Genomic DNA, 27,086 nt, shown 5'->3' with positions numbered 1-27,086 from the left:
AGATCGTAACCCCCTTGTTGATGTTGTAGGTGTTCACATTGTTGATTTCTCGCTCTTTGTTTTTCATGGGAGGCTTTTTACTGGAGTCTCCTCCCTCAATCTTTCCTTGTTTAATGGCCAACTCGATCATTTCACCGGCCATGACTAAATCTGAAAAACTCCCCGACGTGATTGTTACCAAATGCCCGAAGTAAGGTGCCTTCAGGGTCTGTACAAATAGCTTTCTAGTTTCCTTTTCATCCAAGGGTGGATGAACTTGCACAGATAAATCCCTCCATCTCTGTGCGTACAGTCGGAAACTCTCATTGTATTTCTTCTCTAGGCTTTGTAACATGACCCGGTCTGGTCTCATATCATTGATATGCTTATACTGCTCCAAGAAAGACTTGTCTAAGTCTTTCCACGTCTTGATATGAGTCCGGCTAAGCTGGTTGTACCACCAAATAGCTGAACCGGACAGGCTCTCCTGAAAGAAATGGATCAGGAGTTGGTCATTCCCGCCATATCCTGTCATCTTTCGACAGAACATAGTGATATGGGCTGAATGGCAGCTGTTCCCGTCGAACTTCTCAAACTCAAGAACTTTAAACTTTGGTGGAAGCACCAAGTCTGGAACTAGGCTCAGCTCCATTGCGTCCACTCCATAATAATCATGGTCTCCCTGTACCATCTTTATTTGATCTTCTAATATTTTTATCTTTTCTTCCATCTTTTTGGCTTTATCTTCCTCATCAAAGTCTGGGACATGATAATCATCCGGATGATCGTCAGGGATGATCGTAGAAGTTTGTATCTTCAAAGCAGGTGCAACTTTCGCTTTGGTAACGAATGAGTCTCCGGGTAGTGCTGCTTTCCCTTTAGTAGCAGATGCGTCCCCGGGTAATATTCCGGGTGAGATAACCACTTGCGGGGTTGGTGGTATGGCCACCCCCTCGGAAGAAATGCCCCCTGATGCACTAGCTTGTTGTAGACCCGACAACTTGGCTACGATTTGGTCGACCAAGGACTCCTGATTTTTCTTTATGGAATCCAGAGTACTTTCACTGTTCTGAGCCATCTTATCTTCTAATTCCTTTTGAAGTCTTGTCATGTTCTCTTCGATCTTCTCCATTATGGCTTCCATTTGTCTCTTTTTTGCTCGAGTATTGTGCGGATGATGTGTATCTGATGCTTGCGGTGGTAAGCTCGATGTCTGAGACATGTTCTGTTAGTTAATACGAATATAAAAACATGGAAAATATAAAATAAACAGACATGAAATATAAAATGCAAGAAATACAATGCATGATGTATGCAATTGGAGGCATTGATCCAGAAAAGTGTTCATTATTATAAATAAACCCTTGTTCAGACAAAAATGTCTTATCTTTTAAGAGACATAAAAACAAATTAAAGGTACATTCGGACTAAATCCTCTAGACCCCGAACAACTTCCAGTAGGTTGACAAGTCTTCTGCCTTCATCTGTCACTTGTTGAATGCCTTGTCGAACCACACCAGCTTCCCTTGCTAGGCCGTGAAGATGACAGACTGCTTTTTGCACTTGGTCCAGGAAATCTCGGATGGTTGCGTCTCGGGCCCTCACCCTTCGCTGTGCTTGTTCCCAATGGAAACGCCATTGTAATCCTCCATCGAAGGGCACCATCTGAAGCTCGTTTGCTTGCCTCTTGAACCCATCTACAATAGCTTCTAACTCAGCTATTGTCTTGCCATCTTTCTCATGCTGTTTTTCTAAGTCAGCTACCCGAACTCTCAAGCGCTGGTTCTGATATTGACTATCTGCCAAGCGTCTTTGGGCAGTCTTCATCTGTTCCTTCCAAGCTTTCTCATCAGGCCCCTCAAATTTCCTTTTCAGGCTATGAGCTTCGTCTTTCCAGTATTCAGAGGTTACCTTCAATTTGGCGTTATCCTTGACCTTATCTTGATACCCCTTTCTCAAGTCTTCGAACTCAAAACATACTCTTTTCTGTTCTCTTTCCAGTTTATTTGCCCGGTCTTTCTGAGAGTCAGCATCTAGCTTCCACTGATAGTGCTCGGCTTCAAGTTCCTTTATCCTTTGCTTCAGCTCACTATTCACGGCTTCAAACTCGGTCTTGGCTATCTCGAGTTCAGAAGGGACATGCCTAAGATGTTCTTCCATGGTTTGGGTGTCATCACAGTCTGGCACAGAGATGTTGTCATTCTTTCTCAATCTTCGCCACTCCACATAATCCGGAGTGAGCATGCTTCTGGCAGCTACAACATCCATCCGGAATACTTTCCTCCACGAATCGGCTGCTTCTTTGATCATCTTCTTATAGCTGTCGCCGTGATACTCAAACTCTGACCTAGCCAACCCGCATGTTGCTGGGACAAACTGACGTGCTCCATACTGTCTAAGTGCTAATAACGGAGCATACCGACTGCTCCCCAAAGTCCAAGTAAGGTCACAGTGTCAGAGTCGCCACATCGGAAAAGAACGTCACTGAGAAATAGCCAGTGGGCTCTCCAGATAATATCCCGGTCCTGAAGATGCGTAAAGACCTTCATCCATTTTTCCTTCGAGGCGCCTTCATGCCATTTTAAGGTGATAAATTCACCTAGAGGTGAATAGGTGGTGCTGAAACGGCGGTAGGCAACCCTGTTAGTCTTCCAGAAGTGGCTGTGAATCCAGACCTGAAGAACTGAATGCACCCGGTGAATCTTCCTCCGCCAGTTCTTCGGCAATGGTTGAGAGATCGAAAGGTCTCGGCCAAGATGGCTGGTGCTGGGTTAACTCGTTTAGAAAGTTGCTCAAATAGTTCCACCACGGCAGCGTCAATGCACCCCAAAGCTTTCGGAAAGATGATCAAACCGTACAGACCCAGTGTAAAAAGGTCTATAGTCTTCCACTCATCAGGGTGGTTTTTCATTAGTTGCTTTATGTGGATCCATTCAATTCCTTCTCCACTGCCTCTACGCTGAGTCCGATCGATTACCCATTTCTCATCTACTCCTGCAACTTTGGCCAGTGCATTCTTGAAGGGCTGGCTTTTGATGTGTTTAATGTAGGCTCGCTCAAGCTTGATGCTTTCACAATGCAGCAGTGTAGTGTATTCTTCGATGGTGGGCACCATGTCCTCTTGGTTAAAAGTGAAGCAACTATATCCCGGGTTCCAGAATTGAACCATTGCTCTGATTAAGGGCTCATCAGTCTTAACATGAAGCAAGAGTGCAATGTCACCGTACCGTTGGCTGAACTTCTGTCTCCGATCATTCTTCCAACTGTCCCAGATATCTCGAAGCTCTTGTACATTGTTTTGTTTTAGGCTGATAGGGGTATAGCGAACCAACTCTGACACATAGCTTCTTTGAAGACTGTATCCCTTTTCACTTTGAGCCTTCTCGGACCATAGTCGTGCCTCAGCGTTTTCAATCTCTTGTATTACAACACCTTTGTCCATGAATTCAGATTATTTGAGTTTTAATAAACACCTTTTTAGGGATCAATGGCATCTTGTTATGATGCAAATGCTAAAAACAAACACAAAGGCAAAAAGGTTAGTAAAATAGAAAAAAAAAATGGTAAAGGAAAAAACATAAGGACACAAAAAAAAGGTTAGGAAAGAAATGTCCTAGGTTTTGGAATGTGGTTTTGGGGTAGGCTCTATTTATTCAAAGTCTCCCGGTTTAGGTTCTAAAAACGGTACTCGAGTTCTCCTTGCTGGCGCCCCCTTGGACCGACCAAACCCTTAGTCCGAAACCCATCACAGGCTTATGTAGACTAAGTTAAACTCGAGAGGACACATTCCCTTATGCCCATACGGAGAATAAATTCACACGAAGGCATAAGGTATATGAATCCCGAAGGTTACTTGCTAGGCCCATACGGAGAATAAATTCCCACGAAGGCGTCGCTTTCACCCCCACTTAAAACGGGTTCGGAGCTCGTGTTTAGAGCCTTAGATGAAAAATGTTTGGAAAGCTGAAATCATTAGAAAACGGTCAGTCCAACTATTTACTCGAAAAATATAATCAAAAATAAGTAATAAGGATCGAAATATTACCTTAATATTTAAACTTACCCTTTTCGTTAAAAAGACAACTGGAAATTACCTTAGCCTGACTCACTTACCTGTGTCCCCAGCAGAGTCGCCAAGCTGTCGGAACCGTCTTTCGGTTGGGCTCGAAATTGGGCTTCGACGTGGATTGATTGGGTTAGAGTCGCCACCGATCATTTATTTAAAAATAAATGGGTTGATCGGATACCCTATTTCTTACCTGATCTGCGTCTTACCGGAAATATGTCGGGCTCGGGAGTCGATTATGGTCAAGGAAGGATTAGCACCCTTGAACCGCCCTTTCGGTACTACGTAATTTCCAATTGTCTTAATTAATAAAAATAACAAGTTAAATTAAAAGGTAAATTTCGATCCTAATTACTTACCCTTGATTGATTTGAAAATATCCTTTTATTTATTTCTCTTTCGAAATTTACAATAGATTTGCTAGTTTTTCCTGTGTTTTCTTGTGTACCCTCTCGTAATATTTGTGTATCTCGTGTGTGTGAAATAGTGTGAAAATTCTGTGTAAAAACAGTGTGTAAAAAAAATCCCCCCATTTCTGTGTTGATTACATACGTTATTTATAGCCTAGGATTTGCTAAGCATTTGAGTCCTATTCTAACTTGGTTGTCTTCGTGGGTTGTTGGTGTTGTCGGACGTTTCGGGATCGTTGCGTGTGACCGTGAAACTCGGACATTGGTGAGGGTTATTGACCGAGGGATTCGGTCGTGGGACTCTTGGACGTGGACTGTTGACCATACGGTGCTGGGGTGAGATGGAAAGCTGCTGAGACATCAGGAACCCTAATCTGCCTTAGGGTTTGTTACTGGGTCGAACACAAGTGGGCTATTGTATACTTATTTGGTTCTGTAAAATAAAAAGAAAAATATAAATATATATATTATTATATAATATATTCATTATATGATATGGTCGAAATCAAACGTCTACAGTTAATATGTATATGATCCTATTTTTATTTAATGAAAATATAGATCTATTTTTATTTAAAATCACTAAATATATAAACATGTGCGTATCAAATTGAATAACATTAATTTTTTTTAACAAACTTTACATATGAGAGAGAGGAGTGAAATTTTGCTCCTAATAAATATTAAACCCATAATCTATGAGAAGGTTAAGTATTAAATGAGAGGTTTAACCACTTTTATATAGGTTGTTGACAATAGAATAACACTGTTAAGTTTATATTGATTATTCTAATTATTTATATTTGATTCATTAATCAATTAATTTCAATAATTTAATTTTTATTTAAAATTATAATTTAAATATTTAATTTTATTAAAAAAATTATATGTCCTCATTTAGGGATGGGCACATGACCTGAACTCGACGGGTTTTGATCTGACCCGATCCGATCGGGCTTTTTTTATAAAAAAATTGGGTTCGAGTCGTGTCAGATCAAATTTTTAGAGGAGAAATTCGGATCGAGTCTGATTCATATTTAAAGTGAAAATACCTGATCCGACAAAAAATAATATAATTATACCTTATATATTTAGAAAAAATTATAATAATATCTTTATTTATATTATTTATTTTCAATTAAATCTTTATTTTACTGAATACAATTAATACTTTTATATTATTTCAAGTTAAATTCGAGTTTTATCTCAAAAGTTAGGTTCGGGGTGAAATTATCATAAATTCAGGTCGGATTGGGTTTTGAGTGGGGCGTATAAAATTTTTGGGTTGGATCAAGTTGACCAGAAACTCGACTCAATCCAACCCATGTTCATATGTAGTCTCGTCTTATTAAATCATCATAAATACTATTAACAACAATTAATCCAATGGAATAAGAAATTAAATCTTTTAAATAAGGTTGAGATTTTATATTTTGACGTTTGTGAATATAATAAATTGAATTAGAAATGTGTTTACCTTTTACAAAATTCAATTTAAAATAATCAATAGACCGTAATACCGATATTTAAATAAAAAAATCAACATAAATTTTAAACACGAAGGTTCAAAGATTACCTACCACGTGTACTGACAGTAGTTACAGGTGTATATATATGGTAGTTTGAGTCCATTGAAGACGAAACGCAGAACAGAGAGTCCTCTCTCTGAGAGTTTAATCCATCTTTCCTATATAGAAAAAAAATGGGCTTGAAGGTATGATTTCCTTTATGTAGTTTTCCTTTTCATTCACAATCTGCGATTTTCCCTTTATTTTGGAAAAATTTTCTCACTCAAACCGATCTCTGATTATCTCCTTATGTCTCCTTAGGATTGTTATTAGGTTAAATTTTGTCATTAGTCTCTTTACGGGTTGCGGATTCAGTCCCTGTACTCTAATCCGGGTTTTGAACTTTCGGTATTGATCTGAATAGTACCGGAGAAATTTATGAATAAGATATAGAATTTGGAAATTACAGGGACTAATAAAGGAATTTGATCTCGTTATTATCAAGAAAAGTAGTCAATTCGAAGTGATTACCTCTATATCTAGAAGTTTTAAGGACTGCATTCATCTGGTTTTCTTTTAAGTCTGAAAACATCTTTGTTTTTTGCTACTATCTCTCATTCTCTCTATTATGCTGAGATCCGAGACTTGCTTTCTCAACTTTAATTTGGTATAATTTGATTCTTTAGTTTCATATGTTATTGGGAGAGTCCTGGTTGTTATCTATTCGGATTTATAATATTATAAAAGTAGAAAGATTAAATCTCAAAGGTCAGCCTGATAGGGGTGAACTCAAATCATATGATCAGATCATTGCGCATATGTTGTTGTTTCACTTTCAACGTATGGTCCTTTAAAAAACAAGTTAAAATTGCAGCATTCCGAGTTTTTAGTATATATGAGGTGTTTTAATCTTTGATTGTATAGGAGGAATTCGAGGAGCATGCCGAGAAAGTTAAGACCCTCCCAACCGCCCCTTCGAACGATGACATGCTCATTCTCTATGGACTCTACAAGCAAGCTACTGTTGGACCAGTGAACACCAGTTAGTATACATATATAACCCATTTCAACCTTTTTCATTAGTAACTTAATGTTGCTCGGACTTTTCATTCTTTTCGAAGTATTCCTGTTCGGCATCGTCTAACACATGGACCTGATTCCGAGTAACATATTTAATAAAAGGGACTAATGGGTTTTGTGTTTTTCTTCCTATGCAAAGGCCGTCCTGGAATGCTAGACCTGAAGGGAAAGGCCAAGTGGGATGCATGGAAGGCTGTTGAAGGTAAAGCTATGTTTGAAACAGTATTAGTTGGTTTCATTCGAAAACTGTTATTTACATATAGGAATGGCTTTATGTTTGAATCTGATTTCGGTTTTCGCTAGGGAAATCCAAGGACGAAGCAATGGGTGATTACATCACCAAAGTAAAACAGCTGCTGGAGGCTGCTGGAATGTCTTCTTGATGTGTGTGACAATGACAAAACATGGTATGATGTCAAGCCCTAGTTTGTTTACGTGGGTTTGAAACATGTTTTTAACCAGGAATAAACAATGTACTCTTTCTCTATTGCTACTTTTAAGTGATTTGACTTGTAGCGTGAACGAGTTCAAATGAATAAAATCTTTATGATGTTTGTGCTATTGGGAAATTGCCTTAAGTTCCGAATCTAATGCCGCACGGTTGCTTAACTAGAGTCTCGGCACGAGAGACACGTATTTGCCTAAATCACTACCTTTGTTCAACTATTTTGGCATGGGAGACCAGAGTTGCCTGTTTTGGCAACGTAAATCCAAGTGATTGGAGTCATATGCATACTGATTTGAAATGTGTGCTTGTTGTTTTCGTGTGTTCTTTTTTGCATACAATACCATAGGAAGACAAATGTGTTTTGAATTTGTTAAAAGGTATTAATCGAATTGATTTATGATTGAAGTAAATTGAATTAGACTTTTGGAAGGCAAGCCAACTTGTGGATGAAAATAAATGCATGTCAATTCTTTCAAAATGTCTTTAACTCTTTTCTTTTTTTAGGACTTTTTATAACAAAACAATTAAGTAGACATTTTCCCATAACTTTGTTTTTTAGAATATTATGGGAAATTATTCTAAAATTCATCTCTTATAAAGAAAGATACTCTGAGGTTTTTATCAGTTTTTAAATTACAAATAAAAGTATATACAATTACCTAACTTCAGAATCATAGATTTGAAGGTTTAAATTTGAAAATTTACCATTGGTGGGACATATCCCCGACTGATACCTATAATATAACTTACACAAAATAAGACTCGAATTCAATATCGTGAAACTTCCTAAGTTTCTTTTATATAAATGCATAATGTCAAAAAATTTCCCCTAACTTTTGTTTGACTAAATATTATTTTTATTCCTATTATTCTTTCGGAGCATTTTAGCTTCTAATATTGTATTTTGAGATAAAAAGTCTTTTTATATATTAAAATTGTTAGTTATAAATGATTAACGCTTTGAAATAAGAAATTTTGTATCTTAAAATGAAAAGTCGAAAGTCAAAATAATCTAAAAAACAATAGACAAAGTGACTATTCAATTAAATGTAAAGAATTTTTTTACTCTAAAATGAAATGTCGAGAGTCAAAATATTCTCAAGGAAAAAAAAGAATAAGTGGTAAAATGACTATATAGACAAATGTTTATATTTTTTTACTCTAAAATAAAATATTTGGAATTAAAATAATAAAAAAAGTTAAAATGATTATTTTAATATACGAAATTACGACATAGTTTTTGCACTACATATTCATTCCAAAGCTAGAAAAGGATGAAGAGAAAAATATAGTTGGAATTGAATATAGCATTTTAGGATCTTATGCTGAATTATTGTTTCTAGATTCGCCATTGATGCTTGTGGTCCCATAAGGGCTAAAGCTAGATGCATTGAAGATATGGTGCGTATTTTATTGGTCAAAAACTTGTTGTCAGTCCTAATGTTTCGGTAAAATTTGTGATTTAGTCCTACTTAAAATAAAGTTAAAATCCAAATATCCATCCCTACTTTTTTCGATTTGAATATCTTAATTTGACCTTGGCTTGGGTCCACAAATGGGTTTATTTCTTACGAGTTGGGTTTAACTCGGTTATTTATAAATAAAAAAATCAAATATTTTCTCTAAAATTGCTACAAATGGGTTTTATTTGGAATTAAAACATACTATTCACTTATAAATATAAAACTCTTTAAACTTTATATAATTTTTTATGAAAAAGATAAATTACCTTAATTTAAAAATAATTAATACCAATCATTAAACTCAATTAAAAATAAAGTAAAATACACAAATGATCTCCCGATTATAAGGTTTGATTTATTAAGTTATTTGACTATTAAAAGTTATAAAATGATTCTTAAATCATAAGATGTTGCTTTGTTGAGTCCTCAAACTACTAAAAGTTACAAAATAGTCACTCGACTATTCATATGTTCCAATCTCGTTCTTTCCGATTAAGAAATTGATAGCCGTCTGAGTGGACGTTAACCTGCTCACTAAGATATAATAAAATCTAAATAAAAAATCGATTGAACTGTATTTTATAGATCAAATCTCTGTTTACATTATGCTATCGAGACAATGCTAGATACATTAGGTTATCGAGCCAATGCTTGAAAGTAACTACAGTACTGATAGATATCATTAAAATATAATTTTATCATATTCAAATCAATAAATTAATATCTAGTTCTGACGATTGTCAATTTTTAATAGGAAAAAATAAGTTTAGACCATATTAATAGTCAGGCAACCGTTTTTAACTTTTAACAGTCAAGGGACTCAACAAAACAATGTATTATAGTTTTATTAGTCAAGAGATTTAACAAAATAACACCTTATAATCGGGACTATTGATATGCTTTACCCTTAAAAATAAACCACATTATCACCAACATTAATGATCGGAGATATCAATTTTTATAACGATTGGGAAGAAATTAATTTTTTAATCAAATGACCAAAATTTAAACAACTCAATAACTGGGTGACTAAACGTGAAGTTCTCCCAAAGTTTTTTTCTCTGAAAAGAAAATACCATAGGAAATCAAACATCCGAACAGTAAGTATATTTATTCATTTCAACTCATTGATGCTACAAGTAAAATAAACCATCTAATAACTTAGTTTCTTTTTGAGTTCATCTTAATCCCAGATACCAAGGGCCTTGAAATCACATCATTTTCATCTTTGTCACACATCAAGAAGATGCACCAGCAGCCTGCTGCAGCTGTTTCACCTTGGTGATGTAGTCGTTCATCGCGTCCTCCGAAGATTTCCCTATCGGAAACACATACGCCGATTCAAAACATACTCGATTCATAGTTCATACATGCTAAACACTTTTCGAAGCAAACCAAATAATGATCTATATTGATTTAACATAGCTTTATACCTTCAACAGCCTTCCATGCATCCCACTTGGCCTTTTCCTTCAGGTTGAACATTCCGGGACGACCTTCGATTCGGAAAATTATACCCATTAGTCCCTTTATTATATGGAGACTAACAAGATGGTTACATATGAGTTATAAGTATATATGTACACTAACTGGTATTCACTGGTCCAACAGTCGCTTGCTTGTAGAGTCCGTAGAGAATGAGTTTGTCATCGTTCGTAGTGCTCGCCGGGAGGGTCTTAGCTTTCTCGGTATACTCCTCAAATTCCTCCTACAGTCAAGAACCAAGGTACAACATTATCATACTCAAACTGAACTCGATTCGATCTAAACATAAACGATCAATATCTGATTTCTCGGCAAACTCGTATTCCTCTACACAGTCAAGAACCGGGGTACAACATTATCAAGATCTGAACTCGATTCGATTTGAACATAAACAATCAAGATCTGAACTCGAAATAAGTAGAAAAATTTAATACCCGAATTGACAGACTCAAAACTTATCATATCCATCCAATAGACAAGTCTAAAACAGAGTACTTGTAGCCAGGGGTGAATCCAGGGGCTGCCTGCCCCCCTAGCAAAAATTGGATAAGTTACTTATTTGGTCCCTTTAGAAAATATAACATTCAACCTAAGCCTTTATACGAAATTTCTGGTTTCACCCTGATTATAGTACTAGTAGCAGAGACAATAGATGTTTCGCAGAAAGTTTTAATCTTTTGATGAAATCCAAGGAGATACCCATAGATTTGTTGATTAAAAAGCTTCAGTGGAATAAGTTGAACACAGAGCCTAAAATTTCCAGATATTGGTGTAATCACCTTCAGCATCTTTTATAACATTGATTGACATTTGCATGAAGAAAAGCCAAAAGAACGATGAAGGGAAGCAATTAATCATATGGAAAAATCATAAGAACGATCAACGGAAGCAATTATTCAGTGAGAAACAAGAGAAAAAAATCCAGAAAATAAAACAATAAAATGGAGTAGGGGTTGAATTGAAAGGAAATTATACCTTCAAACCCATTTTCCTTGTTCAAACAAATTTCTTGAATTTTGCTTGTGATTTTCTTTCTTCAACCTCGAGACTACCGTTTATTTATAAGCGCTGCCCAGTAGCGTGCAGGGGCATCTTCTCTTATCTTACACAAATATAAAGACAAGAGACAAATTTATTATAATCATCGTAGGTCAAATTAGTTGTTAGTCCCTTTACTATGTTAAAATTATGAATTTAAATATGCTCTAGTTTATCTATTCTAGTTCTTATAGCTTTTGAATTTTGAGATTTCGGTCCTGATGCAAATAATACATGAATAATAGGATTTAAAACGATCAATTGAAATTTGAAAAGCGATTTTAGTTATATGTTATATTATAGTCAATAAATGCGTGAAAAGATATGTTTGATCAGTCTTGTCTTTCAACGATTTGAAATATATATATATATATATATATATAATTGAATGATACATTTTAAAAAATAAATCATGTTTTTGTTTGAACTATAAATATATTGTAAGACTTTGAAATGTCATAATTTTATACTCAAATTGAAGTGACTTTTTAAACATATATAACTTTTCGAGATTTGCGCCCAAACAATAAACTAAAAACGTCTTATCATTATATATTTTGGTCTTTAATTTTTTTTAATTTTTTATTGATAATTTTAACCGAATAAATTTATAAATTTATTCTTTTAAAAAATTTATTATTTATAAAATTTGTTATGTATAATTATATTTTAAAATTTTTACTTTGATTCTTATACTTTTAATCTTTTTAATTTAATTCTTATAATACAAAAAATAATAAAAAAAAATCAAAAAGGCTGACAATTGCCTTTGAGAAAGGAAATGCTAACGGTAGCATGCAAAGACTTACTCAATTTCCCACAACTCCATCTTCTTTACATCGTTCCCTTCCTGCATTCTTTCTTTCTTCTGCCAAAAAACCATAGCTTCATCCAATGTTAGAAATTTCTTATTCCCTCGTTTAAATTCTCTCAAATTATAATACCTACAAATTTCTCCACAAAAAACAATGTTCTTTGAAATGCTAAAAAAAAAAAGAACAATGTTCTTTGAATGATTCCTTGAAACTGAGAGGGGAAAGGAAAAAAGAAATGAGTTTGATCGGAAAGTTTAAGGAAAAGAACAACGACTTCTCCGATTTCTCGCTTTCGTCGCCGGCTACCAAAATTTATCGTCTTGATGCTTATTTGCCCCCATAATCGAAGAAGACTCCTTCCCTGAGAATAACGAAAGAGCCATCATTCTCTTTAACCCAAACCCACTTCATCATTGTAACCCTATCGTTTTAATATTGTTTATGAAAATAAAATTTTTATGTGTATTAAATAATTATTCATATATATTATATTATAATACATTAAATTATGCCACATGAACTCTATAGGTGAAAATAAAAAAAAAGATGAATTAATACGAAAATTACTTATACATTTTTTATTTTTTTATCCATAAGTCACAACATAAGTACAATCAGAAAAATTATAAATAATATTCGTATAATTTTATTTTTGATAAATGATGTGATATAAGTTGAATGAGTATTATGGTATTGTAAATGTTAGAAAGGTTGTCATTAAGACCCATTGGTTTTAAATTTCTCTGTGAAATGGGAAAACTATAAAACTAACGTTTCCACGTTAATTTGGTTGGGCATATGATTCTATACAATTTTTTTTTTATTCTTTCATGTAAAGAATCTAACAGCTAATGCTCAAAAACTTTAGAAGCAAAGCTGGATTTGAAAGAATACGAATCAGATGCTTATATATATATATATATATTGACTGTATCTTTTCATTCAAGAAAAGGGCAATTACAAAAGCAGACGATGGAACTAAAATGAAGAGGTTAGAATAGAATAAAAAGAGGTGGAGTTAGGGAATTCAATGATGCATTTCCGAGCGAAGCTCCGTGTTCGATCGAGATCCGGGCACCAAAGAAGTAGGTTGTTTGCTGACTGCAGCCAAAATGTCGGTATAACCCACCACCCCAACAAGAACATCAACATCATCATCTTCGCCTTCGGTCACCCAAACATGGGTTGCCCTATGAGACAGGATTTGAGCCATGACTGCAGCCAACGAACTCGTAGTTTTACACGTCAACGGCGCACTTCTGCCCCTATATGTGCTCCGGCCGACTCCGAAATTCGGTCCTGATGGATTGAACCCACATTTTGTACTAATGTGTTTCCTTGGCTTTGAACTATCACAAACATCGTTGAGCCATCTTGAACTCACGTTATCCTCGATCCCCATTACGAATTGTCCGGCCGAGAGGTTGGCTAAAGCCCATGCTGCAGCTAAATAATCACATTTCCATAGTTTAGAGACCGAGATCTCTCCTAAAATTCTATGGTGACCTTCTGGTGTGCTCTCCATAATGGCAAATGCACTCGGATCACAGGGATGTTTTTGCATAGCTTCGGAAGCGGGGAGGGAGGCATCGATAGAGCAATAGTTTTGGTTAATAGCTCCGAGCGAGGAAATAGAAGTCAGGGGGAGTGGAGCTAAAGCACCGAGGCAAACAAGGAGGAAACGGATTATGTCTTCTCTCGACAGACAGCAAAAGTTGTTGTTGCGCATGTAGGCAGAGGTTGATGAAGCGGAAGATGACGACGAAGGGCAACAGGTATTAAGACCGAGGTTACCGCAGCTACCCTCCATGTTCTTGAGCCACTTCCCGTGATAAAGGATCGAGAATCTCTTGCTCATTCCTTTCCATACGGTGCCCTTCGGAACAAGAAGTCGCCTCACACCCTGCTTCATCATCTCCAGTGCATCTATTAGTCTAGTTCAACAACAACGGATAAGCAATGCCATCAGAGAGAGTAACAATTCTACTTAAACAGGCAGTAAACAAAAAAACCATTTCAATCAGCTACCGAATAGTCCTAAACAAGATTCATCAACTCTAAACCATACTTTGAGAGGAAGAACGAGATCAATATCGAACATAAATTTAGTTCAACAACAACGAATTAGCAATGCCATCAGAGAGAGCAACAATTCCGCTTAACAGGCAGTAGACAAAACCATTTCAATCAGCTACCGAAATAGTCCTAAACAGGATTCATTGACTCTACATCATACTTCGGTCTTCGAGGGGAAGAATGAGATCAATATTGAACATAAATTTAGTTCAACAACTATGAATTAGAAATGCCATCAAGAGAGTAACAATTCTACTTAAACAGGCAGCAAACACTAAACAGAACCATTTCAATCAGCTACCAAATTAGTCTTAAACAAGATTCATAAACTCTACATCATACTTGGAGGGGAAGAATGAGATTGATATTGAACACAAATTTCAACCCCGAACAGAAAAATCAAATCGTTATGATCATTAAGCAAGGATACACCTAGAACAAATGCAGTTCAGCCAAATTGAAGTCACATTTTTCAAATGAGCAAACCTGGTGCCAGGTTCAACAATCTTTAAGAGACCATTGTTTGGGACAACAACATCAGAGACTAGTGTTTTGATAGCCTTGACATGATCATCCAAGCATTGAGGTTTGGCTAAAAAGGAGACGACATCGAGTGATGTAAGAATTCCAACAAATCTCTGTTGTGTCATTTCATTGTTTTCAATCATTCCCGGATGTGCTCTTCTCTTCCAAACTGGTATCCCACACTCTGTTGATTCTCGTATTACTCTTATGGCCGATGCCACCGTCTCCGTTTCGGTGAATTCTTCCAACTCTGGCTTACCAACCGTCAAATCTCCCACCACATGGTACAGAAAGACCGATGCCATTCCTTCAAAGTTTATGTTTGTTTCCCGAGAAACCTGGGGGAAAAAACAAAAGAAACTAGTTTCGGTAAAGGGTCACTTCAATTTTCAATTATCTCAACTAGGTTTTGGTTTATTCAATCCAAAGTTCAATTTTTTCCTTCAAAAACATCTAGGGTTTTCTATAGAACTTACGAAAATTCAATATTCAAGCTAAATGAACGCCAAAAATTGTTCTTAATTCACTTGTGATACGAAGGGAAAAACTTGGTTTTTCTAGAAACCGAGAAACCCGGTGAGGATGAAGCGTTATAAGAGGGATTGAAACGTAGTTATTGAAAGTAAAAGCCATTGCGGTGATCTCTCGGAAAATTCTTGACTGGATCGGTGTCGGAAAAAGCATGAATTTTGGAGGGAAAGGAGAAATGTTCTTCTACTTTTGGATTAATTTAAATATAGCTAAACTATGGTGTTAGTCATTTTATTATGAGTATGTTTATAGTTGGGTCATAATATTACAAAAAAATCACTGGTCATTCTATTTATTGATTTTTAACTGTCATAATACTTTTTCGTTAAATCTGTAATGGGAGTTAATCTTTTAATTTTGTTTGAATAAACAAATATAAACTTACTCATAATTGAGTGACTAAAATATAACTAAAAAAAGTTAAAGTGACATGATTGTTATAATCTATAAATGGAGTGGTTTAATTATAAATTTTAAAAACACAGTGATTTAGTTATAAACTGACTAATAGTAATATGACTTATAATGTAATTTATCCCTGATTATTTGTCCAAATTTTGAAGCTCATTCGCCATTAACAAGGTTTTTCTTACAAAAATAATGAAGTAAAAAGATGGTTTGATACTGAATTTTATTCGAAATTATATATTTTTCCAGTTAGATAATTAATTTCTCTTTCACTATTTTAATAGCTATCATTCGATCTATTAACAAAATTAATTATCAACATCAGTTCATAATAACGTGATATATAACATATGATATAATCTACAATATAAATAAGATAGATACACTCTTTGTTATAGGTTAACATTGTCATTTTCTTTAAATTAATAAAAAAGGCTAATTTTATATACAAAAAATTACAAGAAATATTCTAAATGATTAATTTATATTTAATTATAAACCTTCATTATAAATTTAAATATTTTTGATAAAACTGATAACCTATATTTACATAAAAAATATAATATAAAAACTTTCGTTAAGCTAATTGCTATGGTCTTCCATTACGTTTCCTTTGGCTCGCACTGGTTCCGCCGCCACAATTATTTTTTCTTGCCAACATCAAACTTATCTTGATATATAAGATTGTTCGAACGAGAAGGAGAATCGATATGACTTAAATGGCCTTTGTGACCCATCATCCATTATCGTCTCAGTCCATTGGTCTCCTCGGAACACCCTCAATATCCCCGACCCCCTCGGACTTTCCCAATGAAGACCCTAGTTGGTCACGACAACGACGACTGCTCCACCGCTTGTTCATAAACTTAATTTGATCTTCTTAAAATAAAGCTTGAATGGTAAAAAAATATTCGTCAACTCGAATCTTTTCACTCGATCGATTCGACTCGATACTCACCCCTAAATATATTAGATAATTTATTATCAATATGATGTGCCCATGAATATCATAAATTCAAACACGAGATATTCACTTGTTCAGACGTATGTAGTGTAATTGTACTTTTTGAAGTGGGAAACAAAAGGAAGAAAAGATTATACACAATGATGAATATTGACAATACAGTTGTACATGGAATATATACAACACTAAGTTAATCAATGTTACATGAATATATATTTGTACATGTAACTGAATCAATGTTATGGGATAAAAAGATGTATTAAGTTGGAAGATGAATTTGGAAAAGAAAGGTTCAACATTGAAATAAATGAATAGTTTGTTTGACCATCCTTTAATAAAACAATGTCCACTCAATTCTCCATCTTTTTCTCCGACAACTTTGAGGACAAAAAACCTAAAATATTTTTGTTTGCCTTTTTTTTTTGGTTTTTTGGTTTTATAATTTGTCATTTCCAAAACCATGGCTTCTCATGATCTTTTCTTCTTCTCCTTGGTTGCAAACCCCCCTGCACCCAAGAGGGGCCCTTCAATCTCTTGAAGGCTTCCCCTCCCCTACACCTACAATCGATGTCTCCGGCTCGTTTGATTCGATTTGATCGTTTTCGCGCTTAACGAGCTGAGATTAATTCGACATCGTTCTCTCGGTGTTTCGGACTTTGTAATCTCTCTTCTCTTTCCGGTTTGGAGCAATTTCCGATTGACATTCCGATAAAACAAATAAAATGAATTGCTTCCCTTGTTTCTCCTCGCAAAAGAACAAGAAGGAGGGAGGCAGCAAAAAGGACCATGATGTTTCTGGCGTTGAACAACTGCAACCTCAACAACAATATGTACCTGGTACGCTTTGAGATCGAAAATGATTCAATATTATTTTTTGAAAATGATAGCATGAACGTCAACAAAAATGAACACGACCTCGATTATGTTAGATATCAATTTTGACGTACACATGGCATTATAAGGATAGAATAATCAAATTAGGGCAACATAATTTAGGAGTAAATCTTATTTTTCATCATAGTAGAGGGACTAAACCAATAATTTATGAAATCTTGAAACAGAAAAGAAAGAGGCACCTACTACAGTTCCAGCTGACTATGACAACAATAGTTCAATTAAAGCATTCAACTTCCGTGAGTTAGCCTCCGCCACCAAGAATTTCCGTCAAGAGTGCTTGTTGGGTGAAGGTAGTCTCGGCAAAGTTTACAAGGGAACTATTCAGGCTACCGGCCAGGTCCGCTTTACGTCCGAGCCTTTCATATACTCGAATGATCATATATATATATAATGTCGGGTCGGATTTGTTTACTAATGCTTTGTTTATTTTGATTGGGAAAAAATAGGAGGTTGCTGTGAAACAACTTGATAGGAATGCAATGGAAGGAGGCAATGAGTTCTTTGTGGAAGTTGGGCAGCTAAGTCTCCTACAGCATCCAAATCTGGTCAGTCTTGTTGGATATTGTGCTGATGGAGATCAGAGGCTTTTGGTTTTTGAATTTATGCCAGGGGGTTCCTTAGAAGATCATCTGCATGGTACATGCAATTCAATCTTTGTTTTTCTCTCTCTCTCCCATTTACATGCTAACGTTTTCGGGTTAATTTCTTCAAATTTCCCTGAATAATTGTCTAGATTTCGAATTGATCCCTATACTTCAAAACATCCTGTTTGATCCTTCTCAATATTGCTTCAATTAGTTCCTTCCATCAATTTAGTCGTCAAGTTTAGGTGTTAAATACCAATTGAATAAGACGTCTGTACCAACCATATTGATTTGCCTCGTGTGTTTTTGTTGCATTTCTTTCGGATCTCTTCCACAAGTCACATCTCTGCTTATCAAAGCCTTTGAAATAAGAAGTCCTCGGAGGATCTCCTCCGCTGAGCATAGCCCCTGGGATTTCACATCTTTTGACTAGTGATTTTCTTTTTGACATGACCTATGATAGACTCACGTAATCTGACAGAATCAAATCTATTGTTAGATGATAATATCTATTTGCCTTGTCAACCTACAAGAGTCATTATGACCTTTCATCTGACATCAACACCAAAGATCATTATATAAACCCCATACAAGACTGAGGTGATCTCTCAGACTCTTCTCCTTACCTAGTCAATGACGACCACTATCTTGGTCACACTACTCTTTCTAAAATTATCGTTTGTGATTCTCTATCTAAATCATAAAAGTTGAACCATCTATAACCTTCGCACTCCAAATGTTACATATGCTTCACCCTATACTTGAGTTGGCACCCGATACTCAAACTAATAACAAAGTTGATGGAAGGGTTTGACTGATAAAATATCCTTACTTTAAGGACTCAATTAGAAAGATCAATTTAGATGTAGGATATAATTAACCCGATATTTTAAACATGTGTGCTTTAATATTTTTCAAAGTGTAATTAATATAGATATCAAAGCAGGAGGGAAGCCATTAGATTGGGTTACAAGAATGAAAATAGCACAAGGGACGGCTCAAGGTCTACAATACCTGCATGAGAAGGCTAAACCTCCAATAATATATCGTGATCTCAAGTCCTCAAAAGTGTTGTTGGACGACGAATTCAACCCGAAGCTGTCAAACATCGGGATCGACAAGCTCGGGTCGTCGGCCGACAGCAAGATGCCGATGCAGTCGAAGATAATGGATAACAATGGTTACAATGCTCCAGAGTGTATGCAATCGGGTACCATCAATGCACAGACCGATGTCTATAGTTTTGGAGTTGTGCTGTTGGAGCTTATCTCCGGAAGAAAAGCCCTCGACCCTTCCAAACCCCAGGAAGAGCAAAATTTAGTTGCTTGGGTAAGTCCGTAGCTAGGGCTTGTTTGTTCGAATTTTAATAAAAAAGGTCGAGTTAATTCAGCTTTTATATTTTTCGAGTTATTTCGAGTTCACATCATTTCATATTAGGTTATTTCAAATTTATTATTTTTAGATTTTTCGTTTGAGTTTTTATTAAATTAATTTATTTCGTATTCTAATCATTTCAGTTTTTATTGGTTTGAATTTGTTTTGATTATTTCTAGTTAAAATCATTTTGAGTTCTAGTCATTTGGGTTTCTGGTATTCATTTCAGGTTCAAATCACACTTGAGTTTAGATTATTTTGGGTTTCATGTGGAAAATGGGATAATTTCCATTTAGTCCCTTCAAAATCTATGAAATGCAATCAATATAAATGTAAAATTCCACTATGAACCCCTCAAATTTACTTAGGGTTGATTGTATGATTGGAACAGGCACAACCAATATTCAAGGAACCAAAAAATTTCCCACACATGGCAGATCCTTCACTCAACAACAAATTCCCAGAAAGAGGGTTGAATCAAGCTGTTGCAATGGCAGCCATGTGCGTGCAAGAAGAAGCGGCGGCACGGCCGTTGATCAGCGATTTATCTTCAATCTTAAGTTTCCTTTCGATGGCCAACGAAGCAAACAACATCCCTGAAGATCTCCCTCCTCCAATCTCAGGCAAATTGCGCTCCATGTCCAGAAATAGTGGATCATCGGACGATGAAGCTTCGGTGAAGCAGGATGAAGACGAGGAAACCGATAACGAATCCGGAAGCGACGACGCTTCCGCCTACGGAAACGGTGACCGTTCTCTCAGCCATAAGAGTAGCGGGAGGTCGTTGTCTTCATTCGGCAATAGGAGCGGGCGAGACAGTTCCTTGAGCCGCAAGAAATCGAGCAAATCAGGAAACTACTCGTCGTATGGCAGCGACGCATCCGAGGGTAATTCGGAAGACGACGAAGGCAACGTTTCTTCAAGCAACGAAAAGGACGACGAACATTCCGAAGACGACAAAGGCAACGTTTCTTCGAGCACCGAAAAGGCCGACGAAAGACGAAACGACAGCTTGAAATCGAATTCTTCAGCAACAAATACTAGAAAGAAAGAAAAAACATCAAAGGGTCATAAAAGCAGCAGCAAGAAGAAGAAACCTAAGGACGAAAATGATTCGTCGTGCCATAGGAGCAGTTCTACGAAAAAGGGTCGCCGGAAAGCTAAAAAACGCAGCGATAAAGACGACGACCACCACTGTTCAGCTGAAGGATCACAGCCTGAGAACTGAAGCAAAATTGTTGGAGGAACTTAAACACAAATAGTAAGCCTTTTTAACGAGAAAAAAACAAATTATATATACTTTTATGTTTTATTTTACTGATTTTAATTTTACTTTTAATTTGCATAAAAAATTACCAATTCCAAAAGTTTTACAAATTCATACATGGTAAAAATTTCATCTAAATTCACAATTGTATTCATTAAAGAATGTAATGTTTGTAAATTTCCTCAGTTTAATTCTCAATTTCATTCTTTTATTTCAAAGAAATTGAGAAGATAATCCCTTTACTGTAATTTGTCAGAATATGATCTTTATAATTTACGAAATTCGAAAAGTTTATCCGATTCGACGAATCTATTAGACCTTCTAATACATCATTGACCTAAAATTGATTGACCAACCATTTATATGAAAGAATTAACAAAAGCCAATGATTCAAGTTAACGTGTTTATTGAGATATGGACTTAAGTATTCGTTTTTCAAAATGTATGATGACTGAATTTTAATATATTAAAGTAGTGGATCTAAATTTTCACTTTTTGTAAGTTAGGGGATGAAATTTAGAATTAAATCTAACTTCTTCAACGAACGAAAACAACAAAGTTGATAAAAAACTGTTTTTCTATGGATAAATTGTATTCTGGGTCATTCAATTATTAGGTCGATTTATAAATAGATCATGTTTTGTTTTTTAAAAGTTATAATTACAACAACAACAACAACAACAAAACCCAATTCCCATATGTATGGGGTAAGGGGGAGGTAGGGTAGTAGGCTACCCCCAACGCCAGGTTGAGAGTAGCTTCCGTGGAAGACCTCCGGCAGTCAGAAAATTAAAAATTTAGATAAAATGCAATGCATGTATAAATAAATACATAAATACATAGCTAAACAATATTCATATGCAGTCATTAAAATCATATGTGCGTCTGTAACGGGAATTAATCCCTGCATAATAATCCCTGCGAAAGAATCTCTGCATATAGACAGAAACATAAGATCCGGCTAAATTTAAAAGAGGAAACATGAAGAGAATGATACCCAGAAGTCAACGTTAGCAAGCCCAGTTCTAATCCTTCATAAATACCAATAACAGAAACGTATAAAAAGTATAAGTCATGGAAAATACTACAAAGACATTAAAAGAAGACAGAGATGATACACCCTATAGATGTGACCTACACTACTCGACTACCCTAGTCTTTAGCCTCCATATTTTCCTATCAGAGGTCATGTCTTCGGTAAGGGCTAAATCCCTCAAATCAGATCTTAAGCAGTCTTCCCACTTTCGCCTTGGTCGTCCTTTCCTTCTGGCACCGTCGACTGTAATCGACTCTACCCTCCTTACCGCATCCGACGGTAGTCGCCTAAGGACATGCCCAAACCACCGTAGTCTTCCCTCCCTCAATTTTTCGAAAACAGACACCACCCCCAAGGACATCATAATAGCAGAGTTTGTCGTCATATCCCTCAGAGTCCTACCACATGTCCATCGAAGCATTCTCATTTCTGCGGCCTCAATCCTCCTTACGTGATCCTTTTTGGTTGCCCAACATTCTGATCCATACAACAGCGCTGGTCTTATTGCCATTCTATAAAATTTTCCCTTAAGTTTTAGAGGGACCTTCTTGTCACACAGAACTCCAGTAGCGGCCCTCCACTTTAGCCATCCCGCCTTTATACGGTGTGTAACGTCATCATCTACACCCCCATCTTTATGTATCATAGACCCTAGGTACTTGAAACAATCCTTTGAGGGGAGAACGTGTCCTTTTATGCATACTTCTACATCTTCATCGTTTTGGTTCCCATTGAAGTTTGAACATAAATACTCTGTCTTTTCAATATTGATCCTTAAACCTTTTTCTTCCAAAGCAGTCTTCCAGGTAGCCAGTCTACTATTCAACTCAGATTTTGTTTCAGCAACTAAGACAATGTCGTCAGCGAAAAGCATACACCATGGTACACCGTCTGGTGTCGCACAATAGATGTCGTCCATAATCAAGGCGAAGATGTAAGGGCTAAGAGCCGACCCCTGGTGGAGTCCGATTTCCACCGGGAATGCCTCGGTGTCACCAACTGTAGTCCTGACGTAAGTAGTAGATCTACAGTACATATCACGAATCGCCCGGATATAAGCAGTTGGGATCCGTCTCGTTTCCAAAGTCTTCCAGATCGTATCGCGGGGAACACTATCATAAGCCTTCTCAAGGTCAATGAACGCCATGTGAAGATCTCTAGACTTTTCCCTATATTTCTCCATAAGCCGTCGAAGTAGATGAATCGCCTCCGTGGTAGACCTGCCTGGCATAATATAGAACTGAAAATTTGGTTTGGTGTAATAATAATTTTAGTCTTTAAAACTTATATGTTATATCATCTTAGTTCTAATATGAAATAATTCAATAAATTTAAACTTTTATATTTGAAAATATGATCAATTTAGTCTTTTTTTTACGATACTGTCAAACCATGTGAGTCCATTAGATCAATCAACACTTGAATAATTATATTCTACCATAAAGTAGTAAGAAGTTCAATTATATGATTGAATAAGCTCAATTTATACTCTTATAAAATACATGTATAACAAAACTTATGATTCAAATATAAGATTGATCGATAATTAGTATTCACTTTTACCCACTAAATTCAAAGAAAATAATGTTTTAGTCCCTTGTTATTCATTTATGATTTTTTGGTCATCTATGTTATCAATTTATAACATTTTGGTCACTAGGACGTTAAATACCGTTAGTTTGATGACTTGATACATTAGTAAAATGGTTTAATTATTAATTTAATCATTGAATTTTAGATAAAATACTAATTTGACCACTAAACTTTAGATAAAATATTAATTTGAACCTTGAAATTTAGATAAAATAACAATTTAACCAATAAATTTGATCAAAATCCCTCGCTGCATGTCGTCGGTCACTGTCGGCCGCCATCGACTGTTGTCCTCAATGATCGTTGGATCTCAAAATTTTCCAATTCACTTCTTTCAACCCCATGAACACGAATCCAATTACAGTTTCATCGTAAAATATCTCTAACTCCACAAATCTAACATAAAACTCTTAAGTTCCTTTAAAACTAAACCATGATAATAAATTTATTGTTAATATTCTTTAAAAATAAGGATACTAAAAATCTAAAACTATATCATAATTGCATTCATAATTTTTTTAATAACGTAATATGTTTGATATTCAAACCGCAGAATTTGAGCTAAATGGAGGCGAATTAAGGGGAAATTACAAGAAAATCATGATTAGGGCAAGATTTTAGGTTTAATTACTTCCTTGAACTTTCCCTAAATTTTGTATATAAAGAAATAACGTAATAAATGCTAAAAATAACGGCATTTACATGTGGAAATGGATTTTTACTGCTTCCCTAAATTTCGCATTAAAACAACAAATACTAGTATTTTTGAAAGATCCCAAATCAGAGTTAGTGACTAAAAAGTAATTTTTGGAAACTTTGTGCTCAATTTTGAAACAAGGTAAAAGTTTAAGGACATAAATGGAAAATTTCGGTGTTATATTAAATGGTAATTATGGAAATTTTAAGGGTATAATAGTAATTTCATAAGAAATTTTTTTATTCCTCCTTATTATAGGAGATGGCACGTGGAAAAGGGAGAAAAGAAAATAGAAAAGTCTGGAGACTTTGGTTCAACCTTCTTCTTCTTCTTCTCTTCCCGTAAGCTCCATAGCAAAGGTAAGTTTAATTTCAACTGGTTAATTCATGAGTTTTAAGTTTAGTTTTGATTCTTGGGGTGATAAGAAAGATTATTTAAAGATTAAAGCATGTTGAAACTTCAAAATGGATGAGTTGTGAAGGAATAATTATGAAGAGTTTTTAAGTGAATTATTGGAATGGAGGGAGTTAGTATATTTTGAAGTTGAATTTGGTTTGTCAATGATTGAATTAAGAGATATGGGGTGTTAGAAGTAGATTTGGAACATGTTGAAAATTTAGTGTAATTATTGAATTACATATGGAGAATAGGATTTTGATGTTAAAAAGGTGATGAATGAATAGAGATGAGTTTGAATATGTGTATATGAGTTAAGAATATAAAAGGGAATAAATATGAAGAGTTGAGCTAAAAAGAAAGTGAATTTCGTGCTCTAGTTGGAATTTCTGGGTTGTGTGCATCGATGCACATTCATTGTGTACCGATGCACTCTCAAATAAATGAACATCGAATGCTGTGCGTGCATCGATGCATAGGGGGTGCATCGATGCACCCCTTAAAATGGAAACATCGAATATAAATTGTGTATCAATGCATGGGGTAGTGCATCGATGCACATGTTAAGGGATGCATTGTGCATCGATACACTGTATAATGTACCGATGCACTTCAAGGGAAAATAGAATTAGGTCTTTCTTTTGGTCTAGGAAATGATAGATTAGAATACATCAATTAGATACTATATGTATCAATGTATAAACATGTAGATATCGAGCACAGACAAGTTCCGGGATGACCATCAAGTTAAGATTCCATCGGAAGAAAGGAAATCATAAAATGGGATTGAAACTTAGTGATGCCAAGGTGAGTGCATACAAGTTAGCTCATGATGTTTAATGGAAATAAGACTTGCGACGAGTCTATTTCCTATATTAGAATGCATGAATTTATGATCATATGCATATGTTTGATTTGGGTATATGTGATATATATTACATTATGTATTAAATGATTTGTGTGAATACATGTATTGTGATAAGTTATAGGAATTAATATGAATGATCTATATGATTACATAAGGTATGTGAATATAGGTATATAAGATAAGCCACATGACTATGAATTAGTGAAATTAAATGGTGAGAATGATATGACAGAAAGTGATAAGAGAATATGTTATGAGAAGATATAAGAACAAGTATAAGCTATGTGATATGTGAATATTATGAAGATGTTCTACGTGCAAATGATCTACGTGTATGTGTGATTTATATGGAAATGAACTACTTGACTACGCGTGATCTTATAAAAATGTAATAATAAGACATGTGACAAGAGATGTGTGATTACATGAAGGTATGATATAAGCTATGTGAAAGGGTTCTATATGACTATTTGTCTATGTGAATACAAATATATGTGATATGATATATATGATAATGAGATATGAGACTCTACGAGAATATTACACGATCTACGTGACAAGAAGCTACGAGATTATATGCCTATTTGATACGAATGTGTGAATATGTGACAAACATAAATACTAATGCCCATGTTATGTGTCTTGAGAGCTAGAGGTTAGTTGGTATGCCAAGAGTCGAGGTTCTACGAGGTCCTTCAGGACATATATGTATTCTTTGGAACATGTATGAGGTCTTTTGATACACATATTTGGTCCTTAGCATATGTATATGATTCTTAAGGAAATTTCTACGTTGTCCTTATGGACATTTTATATGGCACTTCGGTGCAATTCTACGCGGCACTTCGGTGCAATTCTACGCGGCACTTCGGTGCATTTATACGAGTTGTGGTGACAACATTAGTGCACAACCTCTAGAGACTCACATATCAATAGTTCTCACATATGTACATGGGCTAATCAAGAGATAATAACAAATATATATTGTGATATGATAAATTTTATAGCAAGGACATGATGAGGTATAAGTATAGTATATGATTAAGCATGTTAAGTATATGTGCTATGTGATTAAATGATAAGTGACTAACGATGATTTATATGTATGCATGTATTTCTTATTAGATAATCTGATATGATTTATATGATGATGTTTATATTGCTTGGTTAATTAAATAATATGTTGAGTAAAAGAATAGATATAAGAGGATATAATTATAAGATATAAATGATAAAAATATTGATAGTGGAATAAGATTAGAGATTTAAAATAATGCATAATATGTATATGTGTATATTATGTTATATATAATGTTATATTGTTTTGATGTGGCATGATAAGATGATATGTTCATACATGTTTAAGTATTTAGAGTTTCTTTTATAAGTTTAATACCTCACTAAGTCATAGACTTAGCGTGTGATTGTTTCACACGTAGGTTACAGAAGCGAGAAGAAAAGCGAAGAAGAGCAAGACATGTCAACATCTCCCTTACAAAATTTCAGATCAAAAAATAGATAATTTAAATGTGTTTGGTTATTTTGAATATAGTTGACATGTACTAATTGATTGAGTTG

At 35.2% G+C, this 27,086-nt stretch overlaps 4 protein-coding genes across 4 annotated transcripts; 2 read left to right on the top strand and 2 right to left on the bottom strand.

The window, feature by feature from the left end:
* The first annotated feature begins 6,065 nt into the window (after positions 1-6,065).
* LOC120157999 (acyl-CoA-binding protein) lies at positions 6,066-7,441 on the top strand. The gene is made up of 4 exons (XM_039168945.1): positions 6,066-6,169; positions 6,888-7,005; positions 7,183-7,245; positions 7,347-7,441. Exons 1-4 carry the CDS (start codon positions 6,158-6,160, stop codon positions 7,424-7,426), a joined length of 273 nt encoding a protein of 90 aa, XP_039024876.1. The 5' UTR covers positions 6,066-6,157; the 3' UTR covers positions 7,427-7,441.
* A 2,740-nt stretch (positions 7,442-10,181) lies between these two features.
* Positions 10,182-11,514, bottom strand: LOC120157998 (acyl-CoA-binding protein-like). The gene is made up of 4 exons (XM_039168944.1): positions 11,415-11,514; positions 10,545-10,662; positions 10,388-10,450; positions 10,182-10,272 (listed from the first exon to the last, which is right to left on the bottom strand). Exons 1-4 carry the CDS (start codon positions 11,424-11,426, stop codon positions 10,193-10,195), a joined length of 273 nt encoding a protein of 90 aa, XP_039024875.1. The 5' UTR covers positions 11,427-11,514; the 3' UTR covers positions 10,182-10,192.
* Positions 11,515-13,301: 1,787 nt separating this feature from the next.
* LOC120158000 (CBS domain-containing protein CBSX6-like) lies at positions 13,302-15,342 on the bottom strand. Its single transcript, XM_039168946.1, has 3 exons — positions 15,291-15,342; positions 14,855-15,231; positions 13,302-14,226 (listed from the first exon to the last, which is right to left on the bottom strand). Exons 2-3 carry the CDS (start codon positions 15,196-15,198, stop codon positions 13,320-13,322), a joined length of 1,251 nt encoding a protein of 416 aa, XP_039024877.1. The 5' UTR covers positions 15,199-15,231; positions 15,291-15,342; the 3' UTR covers positions 13,302-13,319.
* Positions 15,343-17,359: 2,017 nt separating this feature from the next.
* LOC120157996 (probable serine/threonine-protein kinase PBL25) lies at positions 17,360-20,913 on the top strand. The gene is made up of 5 exons (XM_039168943.1): positions 17,360-17,633; positions 17,858-18,030; positions 18,140-18,329; positions 19,224-19,606; positions 20,043-20,913. Exons 1-5 carry the CDS (start codon positions 17,519-17,521, stop codon positions 20,877-20,879), a joined length of 1,698 nt encoding a protein of 565 aa, XP_039024874.1. The 5' UTR covers positions 17,360-17,518; the 3' UTR covers positions 20,880-20,913.
* The last annotated feature ends 6,173 nt before the right edge of the window (positions 20,914-27,086 follow it).

Source organism: Hibiscus syriacus, unplaced genomic scaffold (assembly GCF_006381635.1).
Source record: "Hibiscus syriacus cultivar Baekdansim isolate YM2019G1 unplaced genomic scaffold, ASM638163v2 tig00111298_pilon, whole genome shotgun sequence".
NCBI lineage: Eukaryota > Viridiplantae > Streptophyta > Magnoliopsida > Malvales > Malvaceae > Hibiscus > Hibiscus syriacus.
This window is presented reverse-complemented; position numbering and strand designations above follow the sequence as displayed.